Source organism: Chelonoidis abingdonii, chromosome 10, assembly GCF_003597395.2.
Source record: "Chelonoidis abingdonii isolate Lonesome George chromosome 10, CheloAbing_2.0, whole genome shotgun sequence".
NCBI classification, from domain to species: Eukaryota; Metazoa; Chordata; order Testudines; family Testudinidae; genus Chelonoidis; species Chelonoidis abingdonii.
The window spans coordinates 1,663,020-1,687,565 of record NC_133778.1 but is presented as its reverse complement, the minus strand read 5'-3'; the positions used below and the strand labels follow the sequence as shown (position 1 = coordinate 1,687,565).

The 24,546-nt window shown below is 41.6% G+C and overlaps 1 protein-coding gene across 10 annotated transcripts in view; it reads left to right on the top strand.

Moving 5' to 3' along the window:
- Window positions 1-24,546, top strand: part of HDAC4 (histone deacetylase 4) — a 494,934-nt gene that overhangs the window by 161,779 nt on the left and 308,609 nt on the right. For 9 of the 10 annotated variants that reach the window (XM_075069863.1, XM_075069860.1, XM_075069862.1 and 6 more), the window contains exon 3: window positions 22,561-22,632. The exons of the other annotated variant lie outside the window; for it this stretch is intronic. In XM_075069863.1, coding sequence (XP_074925964.1) covers window positions 22,561-22,632 — 72 coding nt within the window. The remainder of the gene's footprint in view (window positions 1-22,560; window positions 22,633-24,546) is intronic. 10 annotated transcript variants of the gene reach the window in all.

Genomic DNA, 24,546 nt, shown 5'->3' with positions numbered 1-24,546 from the left:
TCCTGCTGATAATAGCCCACGTTAATTAATTAGTCTCATTAGAGTTGGTATGGCAGCACCCATTTTTCATGTCCGTCTATCTGTCGCTGTCTACTGTATTTTCCACTGCATGCATCTGATGAAGTGGACTTTAGCCCATGAAAGCTTATGCTCAAATAAATGTTAGTCTCTAAGGTGCCACAAGGGCTCCTGTTCTTTTTGCTGATACAGACTAACACAGCTGCCACTTTGAAACCTGTCATTATACTAGGTGCTGTACAAACATATAATAACATAGTCATCCTGAAGAATATGTAGTCTAAGGCTATGGCTGCACTATGCTGCATTTGCCTCTAAAAGGTGTGCAGTGTAGCTGCTGTTTGTTGGCAGGAAAGAGGTCTCCTGCTGGCAAAGCGCTGTTCTGCTGTTTTTGTCAGTAAAACTTTTGTCATTTAGGTGGGTGGGTGTGTTTTTGTTTTTGTTTTTTTAAAAAACACCCAACATCCCTGAATGACACAATTTGCCAATGAAGTGCCAGTGTAATCAAACCCCGTAAGCAGACAAGACAGACAGACATACTTTACATACCAGACTACTGGTCTGACTCAGAATGGTAATGCCTGAGTTCTAAATCTGACTCTTACTTGAAAACTTTGAGAAAAGGGCAGTGCCATTGATTGTGTTATCTCTTTTCTACTTTGTGTGGATCTAAATCATCTGCTGGATGACTACTGCTCAGATAGCAATGTATTTTCTAATTCTAAGCTTTGTATGAGGAAACTTGACAGAAATTGGGTTTCTTCTTTAGCCTCTGAAAATAGTGGATGCTTTAATGTGGAATGTCAGCATCCATTCAAAGGATTGTCCCCCTTCTTGGCTCTTTCTTGTCCTCTCATTCAGTCACTACACCCTAGAATCCTGGAGGAAAGTGAACATTTTCAGTTGCCTATAGATATTTTTGCTATTCAGTCTGTAACACACACAAAAATCAAAATAAAGTAAATTCAGAATACATGTTTTTGCTGTTTTAAACAAACTTATGATTCTTAACTAGTTTTGGAACAGGCCTCAGGTGGCTTCTCGTTCCCTTTTTTCTGGGCAATTCTATCAAGTCCAGGAGATGTAGTGTCTGATTCTCAGAGGTGTTGAATATATACAGATTCTACTGAACTCAATTGGAGCTGTGCTCATCACTTCTGAAAATTAGACCCTTTTAAAATAAGTTTCTAAATAAAGATACTGAGTGGTTCACACTTCATAGAGACTTAACCTATCCAGTCCTTTGCAAGTATCTCCAAGATACCAAAAGAAAGTTGGTGGTTGATTGCTGTCTTCTACAAACTACAATCAAATAATGTGAAACTTTCTGGTTTGCAGTGCTGTTGTAGCCATAGTGGTCCCAGAATATTAGCAAGACAAGGTGGGTAAGGTAATATTTATTTATTGGCCCAACTTCTGTTGGAGAATTTTTTTGCAAAGCTTGTCTCTTTCACCAGCTTGTAGGATCTATCTTTGTAGACTCTGAATATCTTGCTTTTATACTACTGATTTGCTGTAAATATTTAGATGTGCATATAGAATGTTGGCTTTATCTCAAACATTAATCAATACTATGTAGTAGTTTAAAAAATCAGCTTCCAATATAAATCACTATTAAAACATACAATATCATGTAGTTGTCGAGATAAGAAAATATTTTAAAGTAGAAATCAGGAGAACAGTCTTTTCATTTCTGATGTAACATATTTTGTTGGGTTCATTTTACTTGATCACATAGGGATAATGGGTAGGGCTGCCTTGTGGAAGACTTTTGTTTGTTTGTTATTCCTACAGGGCCTTAGAGTGCTGTGGAGAGAGTAATCCAATTGGAGTATCTTACTCCTCAGTTACCTGTACGAATGCTTAGTATGATATTCAGTATGCACAAGCAGTACAGTAATGGGATTAAAATTAGACTGATTTTTGCCAATACAGAAAGAATGTTCTGTTTGTTACAGATCTCTGATTTTAATGATAGGTTCCAAATGCAATTTTAGTGGAACTTGTTTTGGATTTCTTTCTCTAAACAAGGCTGATTTGTCTTATGACAAGTGCCTCTTGTATGAGAACTTGGTATTAGAAAAAGAAGATACAGTATAGTGCTTCACGATTAAAGTTTGTGTGTTGATATATACGAATATCTGTCTTCTCCAGACATAGTGAAGTCTTCGATCCTTTTTGTAGGTTGCCAGGACCTCTCCTTTTCCCAGTCACGTGGGCTGGCAGAGTCAGAACAAAAGCTGCAGAGATAATTATCTCTGAAGAGCAGTAGGGCTTCCTCTCTTTATCATGGAAGCACTACATTGTATGGACCATGTCTAACTAGATAGTCACACAGTGACAAATCCAGTTCTGTTCCTACAGTATCAAGGGAAACAAGGCCTGGGCTACACTTGCTGGGGGCAGAGGGGGGTTCGCACTAAGATCAGCTACTTAAATAGCGTAGCTGAAGTTGTGTAAGTCCAAGTATCTTAGTTCGACTTACCTGGCTATCCTCACGGCGCCAAGTCGACTGCTGTGGCGTCCCCATCAACTCCGCTTACTCCTCCTGCCGGGGCAGAGTACGGGTGTCAATTAGTGGATCGATTTATCATGTCCCAGACGAGACGCGATAAATCGATCCCCGATACATCTAACACTACCGCCGATTTGGTGGGTAGTATAGACATACCTCAAGTCTTTCAGTTAGATTTATGAAGGGACATAAACATGTAGAATACTATTTAAATGTAGTAATTTTCTTTTTCACTTTGGTTTAGAAATATTTTAAATTCCAAATTATGGAACTACATACTGTATGCCAAAACTTCATATTTTATCAAATTTTAAAGTAGCCAAAATTGTGGTAGAGGAAATTAGTTCGAGTGAGTTGGGAAAAAAGCCCTTAATAGTCTGAGACTAAACAATCTTATCTGATTTGCATGGAGTTATGGATTTTCAGTCTCCTGAATGCTAGCTAAACCTCGAAATAAGCTTCAGATTTTGTGATTCTATTTAATATATTTACTCAAACATTGGCATAGTCTCTAGTTTATAATTCCACAGTTGAACAGCAAGCATATCTGTGAAATCTGTTGAATAATAGGTCAAGCGCATCCTCTTTGTTTGTTTAGTCATACTGAGATTTGACCACAGTTTGGCTGGTCCTGAAATCCAACCTATGAAATAAGAAAAAACTTTTTTTATGTAGTTTAGCTGTGTGAAGAATTCTTATGCCCTTTTCCTAGTTTGAGGTCTGCACTGTTGACAGGACTGCTAGTGACAGAGTTATCTAGATTATGCAAATATCACTTGAATAGAACAATGACGAAGTTAGTGAGTCTCATTGCAAATTGTTTTATTATTTGAAGTGGTAACATGTCTTTTTAACTTGCCATATACACCCTTAATGATTTAGGTAAGTTACCTGGCTAAGTGCAAATAGCACTAATACAGTAAGTTTCCTTTGCCGATAACTAGCTAAAAAATTACTCTTGAAAATACTGTGATCTAATGTTTTTATTATTGTCAAGGTAAAAGAAGAGAGAGGGTTAGAGGATGTCTTAAATTATGGTGTGTAAAATACTGTAAACAATGTGGGTTCTATATTTAAAATGCATATTTAAATGGAAATTAATATTTCTGTGAATCGTTCATTAAATATAGCAACAACATAAGCCTTTGTTCTATCTTTCACTTCCCTGGACTCAGCTATGGCCCAATGTTTTAACAGTGTTTCAGTTGTATAATATAGTCATTTGCACTGTTATAACACCTTCCCTTCCCAGGGTTTTAGAGAATTAACAGTGAGTAAAGGGAAATACAATCTCTATTTTATAGCAGAGGAAACTGAAGCAGACGTTAAGTAGCTTGCTCCAGGTCACACAGGAAGTATTCTGACACCATCCTGCCTGTGTCATAAGATCATACTTGCTCTAAAATATGTTCTTTAAAGATCCCATGTGTGCAGGAGTCTGTCTTGTCTTGTGCTCAGTGGCAGTACTCGCCTAGCTCAGATAAAAATGTGTTAATTTTGAATGTACACAGATTAAAATGCTCAGACTTAATTATCCACTCAGTGGTACATCCAGGGCATGACTGGTTCTGCTAGCAGCTGTGGCCTGAGGGATGGAGCTACTGATGGTACATGATCTAGGCCTGCCAAGGAAATGAGAAAGGGAAGATAGTTACACACACACAACCCTCTGCTCCACAGGTTCAGACGAAAGGGAGAGCGCAGCAAGAATAGCTTACAGCTAGTGAAAATGATGTGGTAGTTAAGGAAGTGGGTTCTAAATTCATTGTTCCCTCTAGAGAGGCCTCCACTTCCGTGAAAGCACATCTAGAATGAAACTTATGGCAAAATGAATATTGTGTGCCAGCAGAAAGATGCAAAGTAACTGAATAAAATGGAAGGATCTCAGAAATGGAGCGAAAACAAAGGCTCAGGAGCAGTTGACTGTCCTAAATGGCTCAGCCAGTCATGGCCATGACACCCAGCTTTCGTGGGCCTGGGGAGGGCCTGATTGATGTGGATTCCCTTGAAGTCTCTGCAGGGGGTTGAGATGGTTGGCAGCAAAGCCATGGTTTGCAATGAAGCCAGTCAATGACTAGGCTTCCTTTCTCTTGGCACTCTTGAGTACTGCACTAGGTGGAGGAGGGCTTACAAGGGTGCAGCACTATGGATGGTGCCTGCTGTTAAGTAAGGAGACTGCACAAAAACACTAGGGTTATTAACAGATAAACACAAAATTAGACTCTCTGGCATAGTGGATGAAGTCTGCGCTAGTAACCCACAATTTATTTCACATGAACAAGATAATTGCTTACTGGTGATCATCTCAATATATGACTGAAGAATTAAAAGCAAAAATAGTATTCACATTGTTCCCTGGGAGCAGCCGTATGTCTGACTGTATGTATGTTCCTGGACCTAAGGTATCAAAGGTATTGAGTGGATGCTAAGAGGTTTCACCTTTGTTCCTTGTAGATTTAAAATTCTATCTCCGAACCTGCTATATGAAGTGTAAGCTTGAGAAAATCTAATTTTTATAGCCAGTATGGTAGCCCACATATTCATTAGATAGATTTTTATCTTAGGCAAAACAGTAATTTGCCATATTTCTGGTAATGATATTGGTCTCGTCATGCCTCTCAAACTCCAGATCTGCCAGTGTGTATTTTGACACAAGCCATTGAAATGTGACATGTCACCAAATTATAGGACACCCATGTTTTGGTGTGCATTTGTTATGTGCATAATGGTTTTAACTTTAATATCTGGTTTTAAAGCGTTTCCATCACTGTGAATCAAATAAATCAGATTTGCAGTCTCTAATTGATCAGGGGAATGACAAAAAGGAATGAGAAAATAGTAGAGATGGATATACTGTGCTAAAAGAAAACAAAAATAAGTGGCAGTATAAACCCAGAATGGTATTTTACAATAGGATTATGGAGAGTATCCATATCTTTTCAGTGTTTAATTGTATTTTCTTTCCCATTTCTCTTTTAATTTGCCTTCAGTTACCTAATTCACCTATTTGAAAGATAGGTGATTTGTGTGAAACAGTCTGAACATCCCTTGTTCCCCTAAGGAATGTACACATTACAATTGCTAAATTTCCTTTTTCACACTTACGCTGGACTATTTTTAACTGACTTTCAAAGCTTTTGACCTAATTAACAGCCTTGCAAAGTGCCATCTTGCTTTGCAAATACTTTTTAAAAAGTACATTGTTTTCCTCATTCATAACAGAGTTTTGAAATTTATATTCAGTTGTGTGCACAGGTCAAATCAGTGGAATTGACTTATGATTGTCCTGTTTAAGTTGAGTGGCTTTATTCTCCCACCACAAACAATTAAAAAGTAATGGCACAGGAAGCTGAAGACAACATGTTTGCATCTGGCATTTAAAAGTATTATTTTTGTCATTTGGATATTAATTTTTGAGTATCTTGTGGTCTGTATCAGCAACTTGAGCTCTTACTCCTCTCATGTAATTGGCTGACAAATGGAATATAATTTGAAGAAAGAGATGATAAAACTTCCTAGTAATATAGTGAAGGTGACATTAACTATGGGTAGTTGGCATTACAGTGTGTCAACTTCAACTGAAGTGAGATCTGATTTCATGTCACTTGTTTTTGTGCAGAAATGCATATTGCAGCCGTTGTTAAGTATTTTGCCCATCTGATCCTGATTGCCAAACGTTCATGGTTTATATGGCAAAATAGAGCTACAGAAAATAACTTATGGTACTCAACTTGCAAGGTGCTGCTGAGCTGTTACTGACTTTAGTGGGATACTTGTCACTTCCATGTGACATTTAGACATAGCAATGTCTCTTGGGTAATCAGTTGTGTCAGGGACATGAAGGAGATTTAAAATTCAAATCTCTGTAAACCTTTTGTATAGTAGACAGAGAAGACGACATTGTGACTCAGTTGCTGTTGCTTATGCATATGATAGTCATAGACTTTAAGGTCAGAAGGGACCTTAGATTTAGTTGGGGATTGGACCTGCATTGAGCAGGGGGTTGGACTAGATGACCTCCTGAGCTCCTTTCCAACCCTGATATTCTATGATCGCCTAGTCTGACCTGCACAATGCAGGCCACAGAATCTCACCCACCCTCTCCTGTAGTTAACCCCTAACCTATGTCTGAGTTACTGAAGTCTTCAAATTGTGGTTTGAAGACTTCAAGTTGCAGAGAATCCACCAGCAAGTGACCCATGCCCACGCTGCAGAGGAAGGTGAAAAACCTCCAGGGTCTCTGCCAGTCTGCCCTGGAGGAAAATTCCTTCCCGACCCCAAATATAGCGATCAGCTAAACCTTGAGCATGTGGGCAAGACTCACCAAGCCAGCACCCAGGAAAGAATTCTCTGTAGTAACTCAGATCCCACCCCATCTAACATCCCATTACAGGCCATTGGTCATATTTACCGTTAATCAAAAGAAAAGAAGTGTGGAAGAAAACGAATATTTCTGAAAATACTGAAGGCTTTGCTAAGAGATAGCGCTGATAATTTATGCACCATGTCAGACATAAGCAGTGAAAGGTCTCTAATGCTAGATACTATATGTAAAATAGAGAGCAGTGTTGGATTAACTCTTTTTCCTCTTATACCCTTCCCTTATTCCCATCCCCAGTTCTTATTGTGGATATCCCCAGTTATCTTTTACCTCACAATTGCTGTAATAGTAGTAAATAGAGTTTGTCCAGTAATAGCTGCTTACAGCAAATATTTGTTATGATGGTTTCTGCTGAGTTCTGCATGCTGTTAGGATACACTGAATTTTAATAATGAACTAAGCAGTCAACTCAATTGAATGCGCTATTGGAGTTTCTTCTTGGTAACTGCTATAAATCACATTGTGAGAAGCAGGTGAAGGATACTTTCATTCGGTTAGACGACTTCTCTTTTGGATGCGCAGTGCATCTTCCAGCTCTCTGGGCTAATGAATATGCTATTACAGTACATGTGCCAAGGTCCAGTCCAGGGAGAGTTCTAAAAATAGATTCTTGAGTGCAGACAAATTAGAATGGAAACATGCGTAGAGCATTTTTTCATAGGTTTAAGGAAAAATAATGCATTTGCTGCCTTTAATTGCTTCCTCACTCCTAAATGAAGTTTACAAGATGAGAAAAAACCTGTACAAGTGAATAGGCAGATAAATAATACATTCACTAAAATTACTCTTCTCATTACTAATATTTTAACTTAGTGTTATATTTCTCAATTACCTTGTATGACAGCAATTTGTAATTCAGGAAATAGTAGTGGACCACATTTAACTGGCAGGCACGAATTGTGCTGGTCTTTATTCCTCACACGTGTCCCAGTTCAGAATTCTTTCATTCCAATAATACTAGTGAAGGGCACTGTTTCTCACTACATTTTAGGAAGACAAAACCCCAAATCATCCATGAACTGAACTGTTGTCCTCAAATAAAAGGTGTGGATGAATACTGTGGGCATTTTAATTCAAGAACTACCCCTCTCCTTTATGCTCCTTTTATAAATTCATAAACAGAAGTTATATGTGATCACAATGCATATATACCTATAACAGAAACAAATATCTAGTTGTTGTTTTTAGATTTGGAACATGTCCATCACATAGTCCCTGGGTGCATATACACAATTCAATGATCGATGCATACGTTACAATGCATAGCACACTATAAACATCTGAAGAAATCCTGATAAAATAGGTGAGCTTTGCCATCTCCTGTAGATCAATAGATTTCAGGTTATGTTGGACAGATGGGAGAAATGAATGCAATATTAGAGGACCCTCCTGAGCACACCCTGCTTTTAGTTCCCAAGATTTCAAACGTCAGCACTGAGCAAGAGCACACCATACTGTGTCATTTGCTGTGATGATTTACACCAGGATAGAAAAAGCTATGTTAGCATCTGCCTATTATATATTGTATAGCTTGAGCTCTATGTAAATACCTTTAATTACACTTCGACGCAGCTGGGAAGACTGTGCAGTTTTTAAATCTGACCTACTGACTGATTTACTTCTGTGGCCCAGAATCTCCTTTTTAATAAATAAATAAAGTCAAACTTCTAGGCCACATGCTTGTAAATAAAATCTTCTGCATATAAACTAAGGGTAAATCGATAGCCTTGTCTTCCTATGCCTGCAGATTTGGAGAGGCTTGAATTCCTGAAATGACACTTCAATGTCACATTAACAGCTGCATTATTGATCATTTTAACAGATGGAATGAGGAAAGAAGTGGGAAAGAAACTCTGGTATTGGGAATTGCTGTAGGGCAGTGTTTCCCAAACTTGGGACGCCGCTTGTGTAGGAAAAGCCCCTGGTGGGCCAGGCTAGTTTGTTTACCTGCCCTGTCCGCAAGTCTGGCCGATTGCAGCTCCCACTGGCCGCGATTCACTGCTCCAGGCCAATGGGAGCTGCAGGAAGCGGCATTCCCATTGGCCTGGAGTGGCGAACTGCAGCCAGTGGGAGCTGCAATAGGCTGCATCTGCGGACATGGTAGGTAAACAAACTGGCTCACCCCACCAGGGGCTTTTCCTACACAAGCGGCGTCTCAAGTTTGGGAAACACTGCTGTAGGGAATGAAGTGCAGAGGATAGAAGAGAGAGAATACAAAGACACAGGGATGAGAAACAAAGGGTTTGGGAAGGAAGAGAGGACAGAAATAGTGGTGTCCCAGGGTGGAAGAGGGGACATATTTTCCCACTGAATGCTTAATAAACAGTAGTAACTAAAAGTGTAGTAATTATACAAAGAACAGATTCTATCTTTGATCTTTGTGCAAACATCCTCTTGACATGAGTGGGCGGTCTGTTGTGGATGGGGAGAGGGGGTATGGAGTTCTAAATTTATACCCTGGGTCAAAGAACAGTGCTAGTGGAATGCAGCCCTTACTATCAAATGAGTGTGACATGCTTGCTTTAATTATAACCTAGCTCTACTCCATTGCTGCGCAGCTGCATTTTCCCTTAACCGTGTGTTCTGAGTGGCCTTCTAAGTTAGGTGCTTCTAGAGAACAACACAATAATCCAATGCTAGAATCACAAAGGCCGGAATAACTCTGACAAGGTCTACATCAGAGACACAAAGTCACAATCATTTTACTAGAAATCAGTGGGAGAGAGGGGAAGATACTTCTGGTCACTAGTGCCAAGTGAGGATTTGGGAGCTATCAGACCTAAAAGTATTCCTACACTGCAAACTTTTCAGGCAAAGTTTAGTTAGTCTTCTTGCCATGTCCTCTGGATACTGCCCTAAGGCTCTGAGCAGTGTCTGTTTGTCTGGACTGAGCTTCAGCTAGCTTGTCAACTAAACTTTTTCTTGGTTAGACACTCGGAAAGCAGCAGTTTTCCCCATTTGGGCTTGATGAAAGAGATGCAGATTTGCATGTCATCTGCATACCTATGGCAAAATAGCCCCAAATGTCTGTCTACCCAAAAGCTTCACCATCTGGGTAGTGGAGAAGAACAGCATAGAACTTTGTGTGAGTGTCATTTGAACTATTGATAGTAGCCCCTAGAAGCTCTTTGAGAACAGAACTGTTGAAGAGTGATCCAGTCTACAGGCAAGTAAACAAAACTTTCAGTTTATATCATGGTATCGAAAGCTGCAGACAGATCAACAAGCACCGTGTTCTCTTCTTTGTGCTATGCCCAGCCCAAAAGCCAGATTGAATGGGAACATCAAATTATGTGGAATAGAGATCACACAGCTACCTCACTACTACTTACTCAATAACTTGAGCTAAAAAAAAAAGTGATAGAGAAATGGGGTGTAAATTGGCATGATCACTAGCCTCATTGGTCTAATGACTTGTCATTTGAAGGAGATTGATACCAGACCCTCCTATAGAAAGGTTTTAATTATTTTAACTTGTCTGTTACAGCTGTCCCCCTGCTAGCATTCCTTTTTGCCTTCTCCTTTCTGTTTGTCCTGTGTGGCTGCCCCTCCCAGCCATTGTGCTAACTAAAGTCACAGCCCTATTCATAGGGATGGCTTGTACAGACTTGAGTCCACTGCTGTGATAAGACCTCTGTTCCCAAATCTGGACCTAGGGCATAGCCAAAACTGGGGGCTTACATAAAATTCATCGCCAAACTATACCCCAGACTTGGCTCTGATCTGCTGCGCACCAACCGGTATTTAGGGCTTCCTGGTCACCTACCGAGTCAACCTACCTTTCCCCTGGGACCCCAAATTACCCGAGACACAAAAGGTCTACCCTCTCAAATGGGAATACCAAGCTCTTCCTCCCCTGTCTCCTATGTTATCTGCTCCCGCACCTTCCTCCCTAGGAGAACACACCTGCCAGACGAGTGCCACTGGACTAATAATCCTTAAGAAAACGAAGAGGCAATCACCCTCGCCCCATGAGCGATGCAGTCAAACCTAGTAAAGCTACATAAAGAGATTTTGTCCACCCCCACTTTCCTGTAGCAACTCACCAGAGGAAACCAAAAAGCTCAACCAGCGTGTTAGTAACAGAACTATTAATAAAAAAGGAAAAGGAAAATACATGAAATTAGAACCGCACTGCATAGGAGACTCAATTAACAGGCCTCTGCTCGATAATGAATTAGAATACACGCAGTCTGAATATCAAAAAATGTACCAATTAGAACCAGTCCAGTCAATTACCCCCATAGGTAAAATACAATACGCCAAAGCACATACAGCCTTAATGCTTGGTTTCTTTGATAACTCACACTTAGTAGTAAGATATTAGCAAAGAAAGATTTGGAGTTAGCAAGAAAGCTGTTTCAATCCATAGCCGGAGAGAAACTAAAAGACTGCAGAGTACCCAATTCCCGCCCCGATTTTAAAAAATCCGTTCTCTGATTGTCCTCTGGTCAGGTGTTTCGTTTCCCTTGTCACCCTTATACAGGTAAACACGAAGAAACTATTTAACCCTTACTATCTAACTCTATGACAAACGGCCTCCTGCCCTAGGAGTGGGCTTCTTGCTTCTTGTGGTTCTTGTGTCAGACCAGGCTCGGTGTGGGGGGCGCTGCACAGTAAATGCAAGATACCTGAAGTGGTCATAATTTAAGCATATGGTTCATTAGCCTGTGGCTCAGAACATCCCAGGCTTGAACCCCTATGCCTTACTCCTGCAGCTTCTCCCCTGGCTCCTCCTCCGCTCACCCTTGTACTCAAGAGGAGCCCATCAAAAAGTTACTGGTTTTGGAAACTGCCTGAGTTTATCCTTATAAAACCAGACATTTCCTGAATCAGTGATCCTCGGAGAAGGCCTTGCTTTGCACACCTGGTCTGGATCAGCAGGCAGTCTTGGGGGGCCCTTCCTCGCTCTCACTTGTTTTTGAGCATACCGATCGTTTTCCAAACTCGCCTCCACGAACAATGAATTTGTGCCTGGAGATCTACTGATTTTGAAAGTGAATCAAGTCCTCTCTCCATCCTACGATGCTCACTGCTGTTCCTGTTCTGTGTTTGCTGCTGTCCTGGGATTGGTAAGAGCTCTCTTGCAGACTCCCCTGTCCTAAGCTGCTGGCCTTGTTTCCCAAGCACGGACCCAAAGCTAACTCTCTTGGTCGGTATCTATAATCTGTTTCTTGTTCCGCAGCGCCTTTGGCTGTAAAAAAAAAAAAAAATAAGCCTGTGCCGCTCAAGCTGTGCCTTCCTGGACTGTATCCTGGGCTGCCAGCTTGCAGCCCCCCACTGCTGCAGCCACCCTAGTTAAACACCCCCACCCCCGGGCTGTACCGTGGGCACACACCACTCTGCCCTCTGGAACCTGCTGGAAATGTCCCCCTCCGCATCAAAGTATTGCGGCAGTGTGTAAGGTGCACCTATTAGAATCAGGCTTCTTAGCTAGATAATTGTAATTTCATTTTGCATGCTGTGGTTAAGTTAGGTTTAGAGGAATTGTTTTGTTGTGCTCTGTAAGTTAGGTTTAAAAAATTGTTGCCATTGTGTTCGTTACTTGCTAATTTGTGTAGTCTTGGTTAAGTTAGATCATAAATAAGATTTTGCTGTTTTCTGTATAATTATGGTTAAGTCTGTCCCACTGCCCGTAACCCGCCCGAGCTTGCCATGTCTCCCTCCCCAGCTTCCCAGTCACTCATTGCGTCTCTCTGCTTGTTTCTTGCAGCCTGTCTGCTCTCCATGTCTTCCTGAGTTAAATCTCCTCTGCTCCCTGCTCCACCACGTGATCCTCTTCCCCATCCCCCAACCTCATCCCTCTACCGCTGCCTTTCTCTCTCTCTCTCTCTCTTTGTAATCCCTTCCCACGTGTTTATCCTCTCCTACTGCTGCCAAACCTCAATTGTATTACTGAACTCTAGCATAAAACCCCATTGGTTACCCTTTTTTCTCTCTAACACACCTCACATTTTACTAGAGTTGTTGGTTATTTAACACATTTTCCCCATAACTGTTTAGTTGGTTATATGCTGCTGTGACACACCCTTTACTAAGAAATTGTTAGCTACCTGTTACATTTATACCTTCAGTGTCCATTGGTTACCAACTGTATTGTACCCCACTATTGAAACCCCTATCTATTTACTAAAAGAAACTCCTCCTCAATTGTCTACCTTAACAAACCCATACTCCTCAATATTGAATTTTCCCTGTTTTTGCATTTTCTTAATAAAGTTTATTTTGCACCCCACCAGTGCAGTAGTTGTCCCCCAAGATCCCCTACCTGCTAGCAGGGTCATAGCCAACATCAAACTGAGTACACTCTGCTCTGTTATTTAGTCTGTCACATAAGACATCACTTATTGTATCTCCTCCCCTCCATGTTTTTCTGGGATGTGTAACTTTGCCATGAGAATATTTAAATAAAGATGATACAAAGAGTTTGATGCATCAGTTGTTGGTCATTGGGGGTAACATACAGAGTATAGGGGGATGCTGGTATTTGGGTATTGGTTAGCATATAATACATACAGTCTGCAATGTCCCCAATGCGGGGTGTACAGTGGGTGGGATCGAGATATAGTAAGGAAGCAGTGAGGGTACATCGCTCATACAATGGGTTACACGCAGTCATGAGTATGAGTAAGCGGGCCGGGTAATGGGGACAAGATGACCCGCACACGGTGGAATCCAGTTCGGTGGGTTCAAGGCTCAGGAGATATAGTCCAGTAGGGGGGGTTTAAAGGTCTCCTCCCCTTGCGGGCTCACGAGGCCACACCGGCTCACTCCTGGTATTGGTAGTGGCTGGTGATGTGCTCGGTGTAAATGTCCCTAGACCACCGAATAGTGTCCGAGACCATCAAACGTCTCATGAGTCGCGCATAGCGACGGCCTACCCCACAGGGCCTAAGTACACGTTCATTACAGGGGTCCCAGGCACCTAGCGCCTCGACGATCAGGGCGTCGGTGTAAACTTCGTAACCCTTGGCCCGCAGGGTGTCAGTCAAGGGGGCGTATTTTTCGAGTTTGCAGGCTTGGGCTTCGCGGAATGCCGGGGTCCTGTTCTCGAATGGGATCGTCACGTCGACGAGTATGATCTTTTTCCGCTCCTCGTCCGTGACGACGATGTCCGGGCGCAGCAGGCTGTCGGTGTCAGGGATGGTGCGGTTGACTGCAATCTCACCTAATTACTCCCCTGTGGCTCCCGCTCCTGGAGGACACACAAGGAAAGAGAGGACAGAGAAACTGGTGCAGTACAGGTGACTTGGTAAAACAGCCTGGAGAAATATCTACTCTTTTTTCCCTGCAGTTAAATTTGCCTTAATTAATCTGATTGTATTTGTTTATTTGGGTGGCTGGGGAGAAAGAGCTAAAATGTCTTTGAAATTTTGGTAACAGAAACTAATTTTATTCATTTTATCATTTTTCAATCCAGAATGTCTCATCTCTTCGCTTATTCGTGAATGTTGGCATAAAACACTGTGTAAAAGCATTTCTTGTGTATTGTAAAGGTCAAATACACGTCATCAGAATTATGAACTGAACGTCTCAAGTAACCATGGTAAGAAGGGAATGCAGCTCAGCAGGAGCAAAGAAAGGGCTTTTTTTATTCAGGACCTGAAGTAAAATTCCATCAAGACTGCCAACTTATTTTCAGTGTGGTAGCACAACATATGTTGTATTGGCTGTTATCACACTTTTTATTTTAAAAAACATTTTATAGTTTTTTCTCTAATATACCTAAAGTTTCTAGTCACAGCTGTAAGGTTGCCTAATCAGTCCTCTTCCAACGGCACTTTTTTCAGTTGCTCATAGCTTTCTCAAACTTTGGCCTGGTCTACACTACGTGTTTAAATCGATTTAAAGAGCGTTAAATCGATTTAACGCTGTACCCGTCGACACTTCAACGCCCTTTATATCGATATAAAGGGCTCTTTAAATCGATTTCTGTACTCCACCCCGACGAGAGGAGTAGCGCTAAATTCAATATTAACATATCGGATTACAGTTAATTGATGAGAGAATGTAATGTAGGTTGTATATATTGAATGTATGGAAGTGTTAGGAATAGCTTATAGTAGTATTCTAAACGAACATAAGTGAAAGAAAAGGGAAAGAAAGTATATTATGAATTAGTTTTAGTGTAACAATAATGTGTACGTAGTAGAATTGATGTGGTAGAAGAGGATGGGATGAGAGTTGAAGGAGAGTATCAGATATATATCAATGGTGGTAGAATGGTAAATATGAGATGATATAGTAGTTGAATAAGTCAAGTGAGTGATCACTGGTGGCTAAGGTGAGGGGGGGCAGGGGGCAGCATGGGTAAATGGAATGAAATAAACCACAGTTAATCAACCAGTAGATGGTAAGAAAGGAACTGGTAAACTGTCTTCATCATAGGCAACTGGGGGGCTCGAGCTTCAATCAGGCCTCCTCCTCCCGTTCTCCGCCTGTTTAAAAGAGAAAGATTTCTCTGTACTGCCTGGAACTGTCATAGCCCCCCGGAGGCTGCCTCCCCCTCATCTTTAGTATCTCACTAACATCTGTTTCTTATCTCCGGCATTCCTTTATGAACTTCATGACACAAAAAGGGGGGGGACAACTGCCACAGGTACCCAGGAAGGTTTGGGGAAAGGAGGGACAGCAAATGGGTTGGGGTTGTTGCATCGGGGCAACCCTCCTGTGAATACTCGACACGAGCAACTGTGCTTGCTGGGTAAGCAACTGTCCCTAATGCACTCTGCCGCCCCTGTATTCAAGGCAGGACGATCTATTTTTATAGAACTAAGAAACGCATAAGGGAGTGGATGAGCTCAGTCCCCAAGTGAGTCAATCCCAATTTTGCTTTTGCGTTGCGCCCCGTAGCGCAGCCCGGCCCCGATTTCAAGCCAGGGGCAACTACATGATAAGCATAGTGGACAGTGACAAGAAGAGGGAGAGTATTATACCGTCATCTCCATTGCCAGTTTTCTCTCCCGCACGTAGACGGTACACGAAACGACCGCCGGTAACCATCTCTTATGGGCTATCATTGGCAAAAAGCAAGTGAAGTGCGCTGTGTAGCCGCTGGAACAGTATCGCCCTCTCTCCTCTGCGGCATTCCAGTACAAACCATTACGGTGCCCCAAAAAGTAAAAAAACATAAACTGAAACAACGGGCTCTCATGTGGTTGCCGTGTCTATGGCTCTGCCAGGGCAATTGCCACGGGAAAACGGCGTGAATATGGAAATTTGTCAGTCTGAATGTTTTCCCCGGAGGAAGAATGAGTGAGCGACATTCTACCCCAGCACTCCCGGTCATCCCGCCCGCCGCTTGTATCAATTATTTTAGATTCGAAACCCTGAATTCGCAAGGGGGCGGGGGATACTGGAGCGCGGAACCTATGGATAGGCTACGGATGAGTGCTTTTACCCACAAATTGCAGGACGCTTCAGAAGATCCCGAACGTTAGCCTGCCGGAGCGCAAAGGACGGCACAACGCCGAATTCACCACTAAACTGTGCCTAGTGTGGCCGCATGAAATCGAAATTATAATATTAGTTTTATAAAACCGATTTTAGCAAATTCGATTTTATCCCGTAGTGTAGACGTGGCCTTTCACTAGATTTGCTGTTGGCAGAATGATTTCTTTTGCTGCCTTTCTTTAAAAATAAATAAATAAAAAATTGAAAGTTTGCTCAGCTATGATTAAATCTTTTCTTGAGAGTGAAGACAATTCAGGAATTTTCTCCTCTAGCACTCCAGAAGAAGGGGGAAGAATGTTGACATTTTGCAGGGAAGAGAGCTCTTAAACTGGATATATGGTCTTTTGTTATCTGGTGAAAATCTGACTTGATTTGGCAGTTATGGTTAAAAAAACCTCTTCTTTCAAGCATGGTAACTTTGTTTTTAAAAATATTTTAAAATAATGGTCTTCCAGTATTCTAATAGCAATAGACATGCATGCTTAATAACATTGTGTGGAATTTTAATCTTCATAGCAAAAATTGTGGAAACCCTGACCAATAGATCAGAGTAGCTTTTGTACTGCTTGTTAGATATGTTTTCCTGAGCTGCTTTTTGGAAACTCCTAAGTATCTCTTTAAGGGAATGTAGTTGCTTTTGGGAAGTGACTCCTGACTTTTCTATTTTTTTATTCAGTTTTATAACGGTGGTTAATATACAGCAGCTAACTTGTAGTGATACATGACCAAACTCTTTCATGTGTATTTTGGATGTAACATTACAGATTTTACTGAGTATTAATGTTAATTCCTACTGTAGCAAATGCATTGACAGTATGTATTTTTATGATTTTAATTTTGAAAGAAAATGTCCTCAGATTCTGGATTGCTATTTGGTCCCAAAACTTAGCTTTCTATGGTATCTTTGTCTTACTACTAAAACGGATTTCCCCAGGCAGACCAGATTTGTGCTTGCCTGCTGATTTAAAATAGTGATTTTTAGAATGTCCTGGCAAGAGCTGAATTGTGTTCAACTAATCTTTTTAATTGTTGGGTTATGGCAGATGTGGAAAAGAAGGATTTCTGCTTTGCCTGGCCTGTTCAGGTAATAACAGTGCTAGGCAACACCAAAACTCCAGGTGAAAAAAACGATTTTGCTTTTTATGAGAAATTAATTGCCTGGGAGATACCTTACTCCTATAAAGCAGTGAGCAGAAGATTAGTTAATATATGAGAACTTTCTTTGTTTTGACTGTCATTGACGTTGTTTTGATCATCATCCCATTGCATATTATCCATACCCTTGCTTTGATGTTAAAATTGAATTGCAATATTGAGTTAAAACTCATGGAGATGATCCTGATCCATTGTGACTGGGTTCTTCCTTTTCATCTTCAAGCACAAGGGCTCCTCCTCCCTCAGAGTCTCAATGTCATGCTGACAGGGAGAAGTGTTCAGAGTATTGCCAGATCATCAGTCTCCTTGCCACTCAGCGAAGCAGACACTTCTCTGGGGGGTCTTCAGTCTGGAAGTCTGTAAAATGGACATGCTGTTGTCCTCTGGTATGACATTTGTGTGTAAGGTTCTGCAGTCTTCCCTTGGGTTTCCTTCATTAAGACCCTGCAGATGTACTTTAAAAAATGGGAAGTAAAGAGATTCGTATAAGAGGAAAGGGAGAGAGCTCGGTGCTTAGAACCTGGGGAGGAAGTTCCTTGTTGTAGTCATGATCTGTTAGAGAACAGCCCATGTCATGGGCAGTGAAGTTACGGGAAAGAAAGTAGACTCTACATTTTCTAAGCATGGTGATTACACTTTTCTCTATGCTAACCCTTTTAGCAAGAGAATTAGATCAAATACACCTCTACCTCGATATAACGCTGTCCTTGAGAGCCAAAAGATCTTACCATGTTATAGGTGAAACCGTGTTATATCAAACTTGCTTTGATCTGCCAGAGTGCGCAGCCCTGCCCCCCGGCGCGCTGCTTTACTGTGTTGTATCCGAATTCTTGTTATATTGGGTCACGTTAGATTGGGGTAGAGGTGTATAGGCATGTAAACTGAACATTTTATTGCTTAAGACCCATACAGAAATATCTATCTATCTGCTTTAGGTGCCTGTGTCATAACTTAATATACAGTTCATAATAATTAAATTGCGTCATTTCCATCCCAGGTACTCGCCAACCAGCAAGCTAGCTAAAATAACCATTGAAACAACCCTTCCTGTAAATTTAATCCCAGTTAAAATAAAGGAATTCTAGAATGCCTTCCAGGTGATCAGATGAGGGCTGATAGGAACAAAGAGGGAGAATGTTACTTCCAGGAACTAAAGTGGGGAGAATCTGGTGTATTCCCCAACAATCTATTTCAACAATTAATGTTAAAATGGAGGCAAATAAAGCATCAACAGAATAGGATTTTGTATATATGTCGTGTTCATTTCATGTGTGTTATTGGCGGTCTGGTCTCTGGTGCTAGCGTTTTTTACTGCAGTTTTCTTTCTATGGGAGCAGTGAGAAAAGTAAGTGTAGTCTAGGTTATATGGTTTCAGCCAATTCAATTTAAAAAAAATACTGTCATGAGGCTCCTGTCTAGATACTGTAGGACTAGTGAGTTGAAAAGCCTCTTCTCCCTCATCATAGCATCACTTCAGTATTCTTCACATTTGTTAATATTTGTACTGTCCCCTGTCAAGGCCTCGATGTCTCTGGTACATTGGGAGCTATGAGTGGGCTGGAGAGGGGGAAGCAGCAGGGAGTACACTACTAGAGCATCTGTGGTGTTTTTGTTTTTATTTTGTTCTGTTTGAGGGGAGGAAATAGGATTTTTTGAAATTTCAAAAATGTCATATTTTTAATCTTTTTTAATTGTTTAAAAGTGTTGGTGAACTCTAGATTGGTTTCTGAAACTTTGAGTTGGATCTCAATAAGGTATGTTTCAGAATCAAACATATGTACGTCTAAGTGGTAGCAAACCTACGGTCCTCTCCATGAAAATGTCTCTTAGTAACGCACTGCCTTCCATGCGAAATAGTGATTTCATAACTTATAAAAACAAAAACTCTGGCTTACTCACTATACTCCTGTCTCTTCAGATTTCAGTGTTTTAAGGAAGAGGTTTTTAAAACAAATTTTCTCGTGTACTGAACTGAGCATATTATTGAGGCTGAATAAAAAAAGAGTAAACAAAAAGGTTTAATTGTTTTGATATGTGGCTTTTTGAAAATTCAATTATTTGGGCATTTTTCTTATTTCGATTTCTAAAAAGATACTAGAAATATCCATCACAAGATCAGGCAGCCCTTCTAAAACTGAACATTCACAATAATAAAAAATCCTAAACTTTTTAAGTCAATAGCCAGAATCCATACAATTACAATCTGAGCTGGCCCCAGACTGTAACTATCTTATGCCAGTAAATAACTGTGGCTAATTGTAATTCCATCCATTCCCCAAATACCCTGCTAAAGATCAGCATGTCTCCAGTGCTGAAACTCTAGACCAGGGGTGGAGAACCTCCAGCCTGAGGGCTGGATCTGGCCTCCTGCTTAATTTCATACAGCCCGTGGCAAGTCTCCGTGCCATGGGCCGGAAGCCCTGAGCCTCAGCGCCCCCACATGGGGCTGGAGCCACAAGTGCCAGTTTACCCTGCTGTGGGGGGAAGCTAGGGTGCCAGGCTGATTGGTCAGCGGCCCCTAAGCGCAGGGGCGATCAAGAAAGCTTCAAGTCTGTGTGTGCCTACCCCCACCTGTAGGTGCTGTCCTCACAGCTCCCATTGGCCGCGGGTCCAGGCCAATGGGAACTGCAGGGGTGGCTCCAGTGGGCAAGGACAGCACACATTGTGCAGAGCCACCTGGCCATATCGTGGCCGCTTCCAGGAGTGGCACGGGGTCAGGGTGGTGGAGGGGGGTGTGTGTCTTAGCCCTGCGCTGATCGGGAGCCACCTGAGGTAAGCGGCGCCTGGCCGGAGCCCATACCCCAACCCCCTGCCCAAGTTCTGAGCCCGCTCCTGCACTCCAAACCCCTTGGTCCCACCCCGGAGCTCCCTCCTGCATCCTGAACCTCTCATTTCTGTCTCCACAACGGAGCCTAGGGGAAGCCCCGAGCCTCTGCGCTCTCCAGTGGGGCTATGTGTGGCCCATGACTGATATTTTCTATGGGTCAGTGGGCCCCGATAGGAAAAACGTTCCCCACCCCTGCAGAGTAAAGGGGTGGGGAGAAGTCCTTCCAGAGACAGGAGGCTCTCACAGAGAACCCTCTGCCACAAGCACCCTCTTCTGTATATAGAGAGATTACTTTTAACATTTCCGATGATTAAAGCTATGGCAGTGTAGTACTCTGGTAACCCAGATCCAAATAATTAAGACTAGTTCCCTGAATGCCACCTGGAAACCTACAGAAAGCTTGCAGAATACATGTATTCCTAGTGCAAAGCTTTGCTTATATGTGAGTTACTGCATTCTGGAGCGTGGTCTGCTTCTGAATAATTTTAGGTGTAGCCCTAAATAGTATTACAGTAGTCTAATGGTAAGGTGACAAATGCATAGATAAGTGTACCAAGTGCCACATCCCAAACAAAAAGTTGCACTCTTCTTATTAAGTACGGATGGGACAGTGGGCTCTTTGCTGTGTAACCTTTGTTCTAATAAAGCCACAAAGTTGTGAGCTTGGTTCACAAATGATTATACACCACCTGTTAATAATGTTGATATAAGTTTAGCCAGTTCTTCCAGTTCCTTCTTCCAGTTTAGTATTAGCTGTCCAGATTAACCCTCAGCAGAACCTAGTCCTCAGCCAAACACCAATTTCTTACAGACAAGTCTCTCATATTCGTTCCACTTCAGCTGTGGGATCATCCATTATTTTACTGGCTATCCTATTTCCTTTAATAAAAACGAACATCCAAACCGTTTAACTGGCGCGTGTTCGAGGGGCAATATTTGCTACCATTTGAAAAGAAAAGCTCATGACACAGCTCATTTTATTGATATATTGTACCTGAGGTTTTACCAAATCGGAAGTGCTACTAAGAGACAATTGATGCACACAACAGATAGGACATTTAATTACATTTTCTCTTCAAACTTTTTGGAGTAGAGAAAATAAGCAGAAAAGATGAGCCAGTATTTAAGTAATGAAAAAACATTAAAATGTAAATGATAAACTCGGTGCTGTCTTTTGATTTGACTGTGAGAGACAGGGTACCGGTTTTGATGTTTTTCTAGAACTGTATATAACTTGATTCACATGACTTTAGAAGGTAAAAGACAGCAGGATGTAGGAGAAGAATTAACAAACAAAAAAAAAAAGTGGGGGAAGTTGGTGTGGGCCATAGTTGCATGGTCAACAAATACTTTTAAGTGTTTGCTCTTTCATTCTTGGGCAAAAGTCAAGAAGTCTGGTGTGACATTCTACCTCAACTTGTTTTGTATGGACGATGTAATCTTTAAAATAGAAAAATGCTTTAACAAGATGGACCTCTACGTACTGTACAAAATAAATGTGGGTTGTTTGTCTTTTTTTGAAGTGCCTTTTCTGAAATCCAAACCACTGCAAAACAAGGTGCATGAGGCATGTCTGTGCATTTTAATCTGCTGCACTGCACTCTGTGTTTTTTACCATCTCTTCAGCATATTACAGCTGTTCTTAGAATGTGCCTCCCAGGTCTGTGTTTCTGTTAGCAACCTCACCATGCTGTTGTTAAACAGAAAAATAAATAGCCATTTATTTAGTCAATGATAGGACTTATTTACTGTACCTTTTTAGTAGCAAGACTGACAAGTAAGGCTCTCGGAATTCTGACAACTACAACTAAATACTAAATAAAAACCAAAGCTGAAGAGACTACAGTATGTTTCCTGTTTTCTGGCTTGGTATATAGTGATTGTTATGGTACTGACTTTAGAGCATCCTTGTTTAAAGTGATTTGTGATATTGGTATTTGTTTCCTTTGCATTGATGATTAGTTAGTGACCAGAGGTGGTGGTGCGAGCCCATTGTGGGCCCTAAGCAGGAATATTTTTGCCCCCTTCCAAACACATGCTTATGATTAACAGCTGCCTCCCACCCCCTGACCCTTGAGCTGCTAGGGGTCCTAAGCAATTGCTTAGTCTGCATACCCCTAGTGCTGGCTCTGTTAGTAACTTTGGTTAATTGAACTACTTTAGACATTTCGCAAACAGGTGATAATGTCAAATCCTTTTTGTGTTTTCCAGATGGACTTTCTGGTCGAGATCAGCCAGTAGAGCTGCTAAATCCACCTAGAGTGAACCATATGCCCAGTTCTGGTAAGAAGAAAATACTTTTCTGTCGAGTGTTATTCCAGGAAGAAAGGCATGCAGAGTATTGTCTTATTTTTCTGTTGTAAAGGGGTTAGCAGATTACAGCTGTAAATTTACTGAATTCACTTTTCCACGGTGAGTGAAAATGTTAACCTAGTGAGTGTGATTGAGGAGCTGCTGGCTCTTCTGAAGGAGAAGTGAGAGGAAAGGAGCAGAACGGTCCAGGTGCTCCTGGGTTTTTTATTAGAGGGGCTGGGAGAAAGAGTGACTGGAGTTACAAGGTTGTTCACAGAAAGTGAGGGGGGACCAAGAACGGAGTAATCCCTGAATTACTAGGCTTCTCACAGGCTGGAGGGAATTACAAAGTGAAGTGGCCTCTGAGTTGCTGCTCCTTAGGAACTGGGGAGAAAGAGTGAGGAGTAGAGTGTCGTCTTATGCCAGGGTGTATCAGAGAGGACTGACAGAGAGGTACAGACTAGCATGATTGCCTAGGGGTGGCAGAACTAATTAAACAGAATTCTTCCTAAAGATACCACCTGGGAGAATTCTCACTCATGGGTCTTGATTTTTTTTAATGTGCAGAATTCCCACAGCTCTTAGAATTTTGATCAATGACATCAGTGGGTACTGAGTAAAGGGATCTCCGAATCACAGCTGCTATCTTTAAACTGGAGTACCAGGTCTTCATGGTCAAGGGTCATGTGGCGATATGGATAGAGATCTCAAACTTGGTTGACTTTTTTTCCCCAATAGAAATACCAGGAATTTTAAAAGCTCCTCTGAGGGACAAGATTTGATTTGTGCATCAAGCGCAAGCAGTCTTCAACGTGGATGGTATTGTTGCTTGTCTGCTGGGTCAAAGGCATAGAAATGCCAAGAGCTTGAAGATCAGCTGTGGAGCAGAGGGCTATAGAAAAAAGGTCATCCTGGATTCACTTTGGCCTGTTCCTTCCTCCCTCAGGTCCTTTCTTCATGGGAGGGATGGCGAAGTCTCTCTGAAGGCTTTTAATCCATTTTCTACCAGGCACCAAAATCGCAAGGTTTTTTAAAATATTCCATAGTATTAAGCCTGCCTGCAATTACCAGTAATGTGCAGGCCCTCTCTGTTCGAGGCAGACTGGAGGTTTTATGTCTCTGATGACCCCCAGTCACCTGTGATACATGGATCCTGACCGTTGTCTGAGGTTACAAGTTCGTGTTTTCCTATAACTCGGCTGCTGTTAAGCATCCAATGATGCTCTTGGGTTTCTTAATATCAGGGAAGAGATTTTGCAGGAAAACCAACCTCTCCTTGTAAAACATTGTGTTACTATATGAAAGACAGAAGGGAGCTTTGTTCCATGGTTGACATGTTTCAGCAAGGAGGGCATAAGAAATCAGTTAGCATGTTTTTTTATGGACAAGCATATTTAAGTGAAATCGTTACATGGTTTTGGATGTAGAGGTTATTGGGCTCCAAGGGCATTGTCTAACTGTATCTATTTGTTTACCTTTAGGTTTGTGTACTGTCACCCATCACCATACCATCTTTGTGCCTTTCACACCAATTATCGTGTTAGTCTGTATTAGCAAAACCAGTGAGGAGTCCTTGTGGCACCTTAGAGACTAACACATTTATTTGGGCATAAGCTTTTGTGGGCTAAAACCCACAAAAGTTTATTCCCAAATAAATTTGTTAATCTCTGAGGTGCCACAGGACTCTTTGTTGTTATTGGTGATAGTAAGTTCCCTAGTGCACTTAATGGAGTCGTCTTTGGTTTTTCCATATTGGGTTTGTGGTAAACGTCTGTCCCAAATCTGGACTTTAGCGTACAAAATCTGGGTGCTTACTGTGAACCTTCCCAAGCTTATACCCAGCTTGGATCTTATTTCGCTGCCACCAGCAGAAGTTTTCCAGGGTTTCAGCCCCCTCGGGTTCCC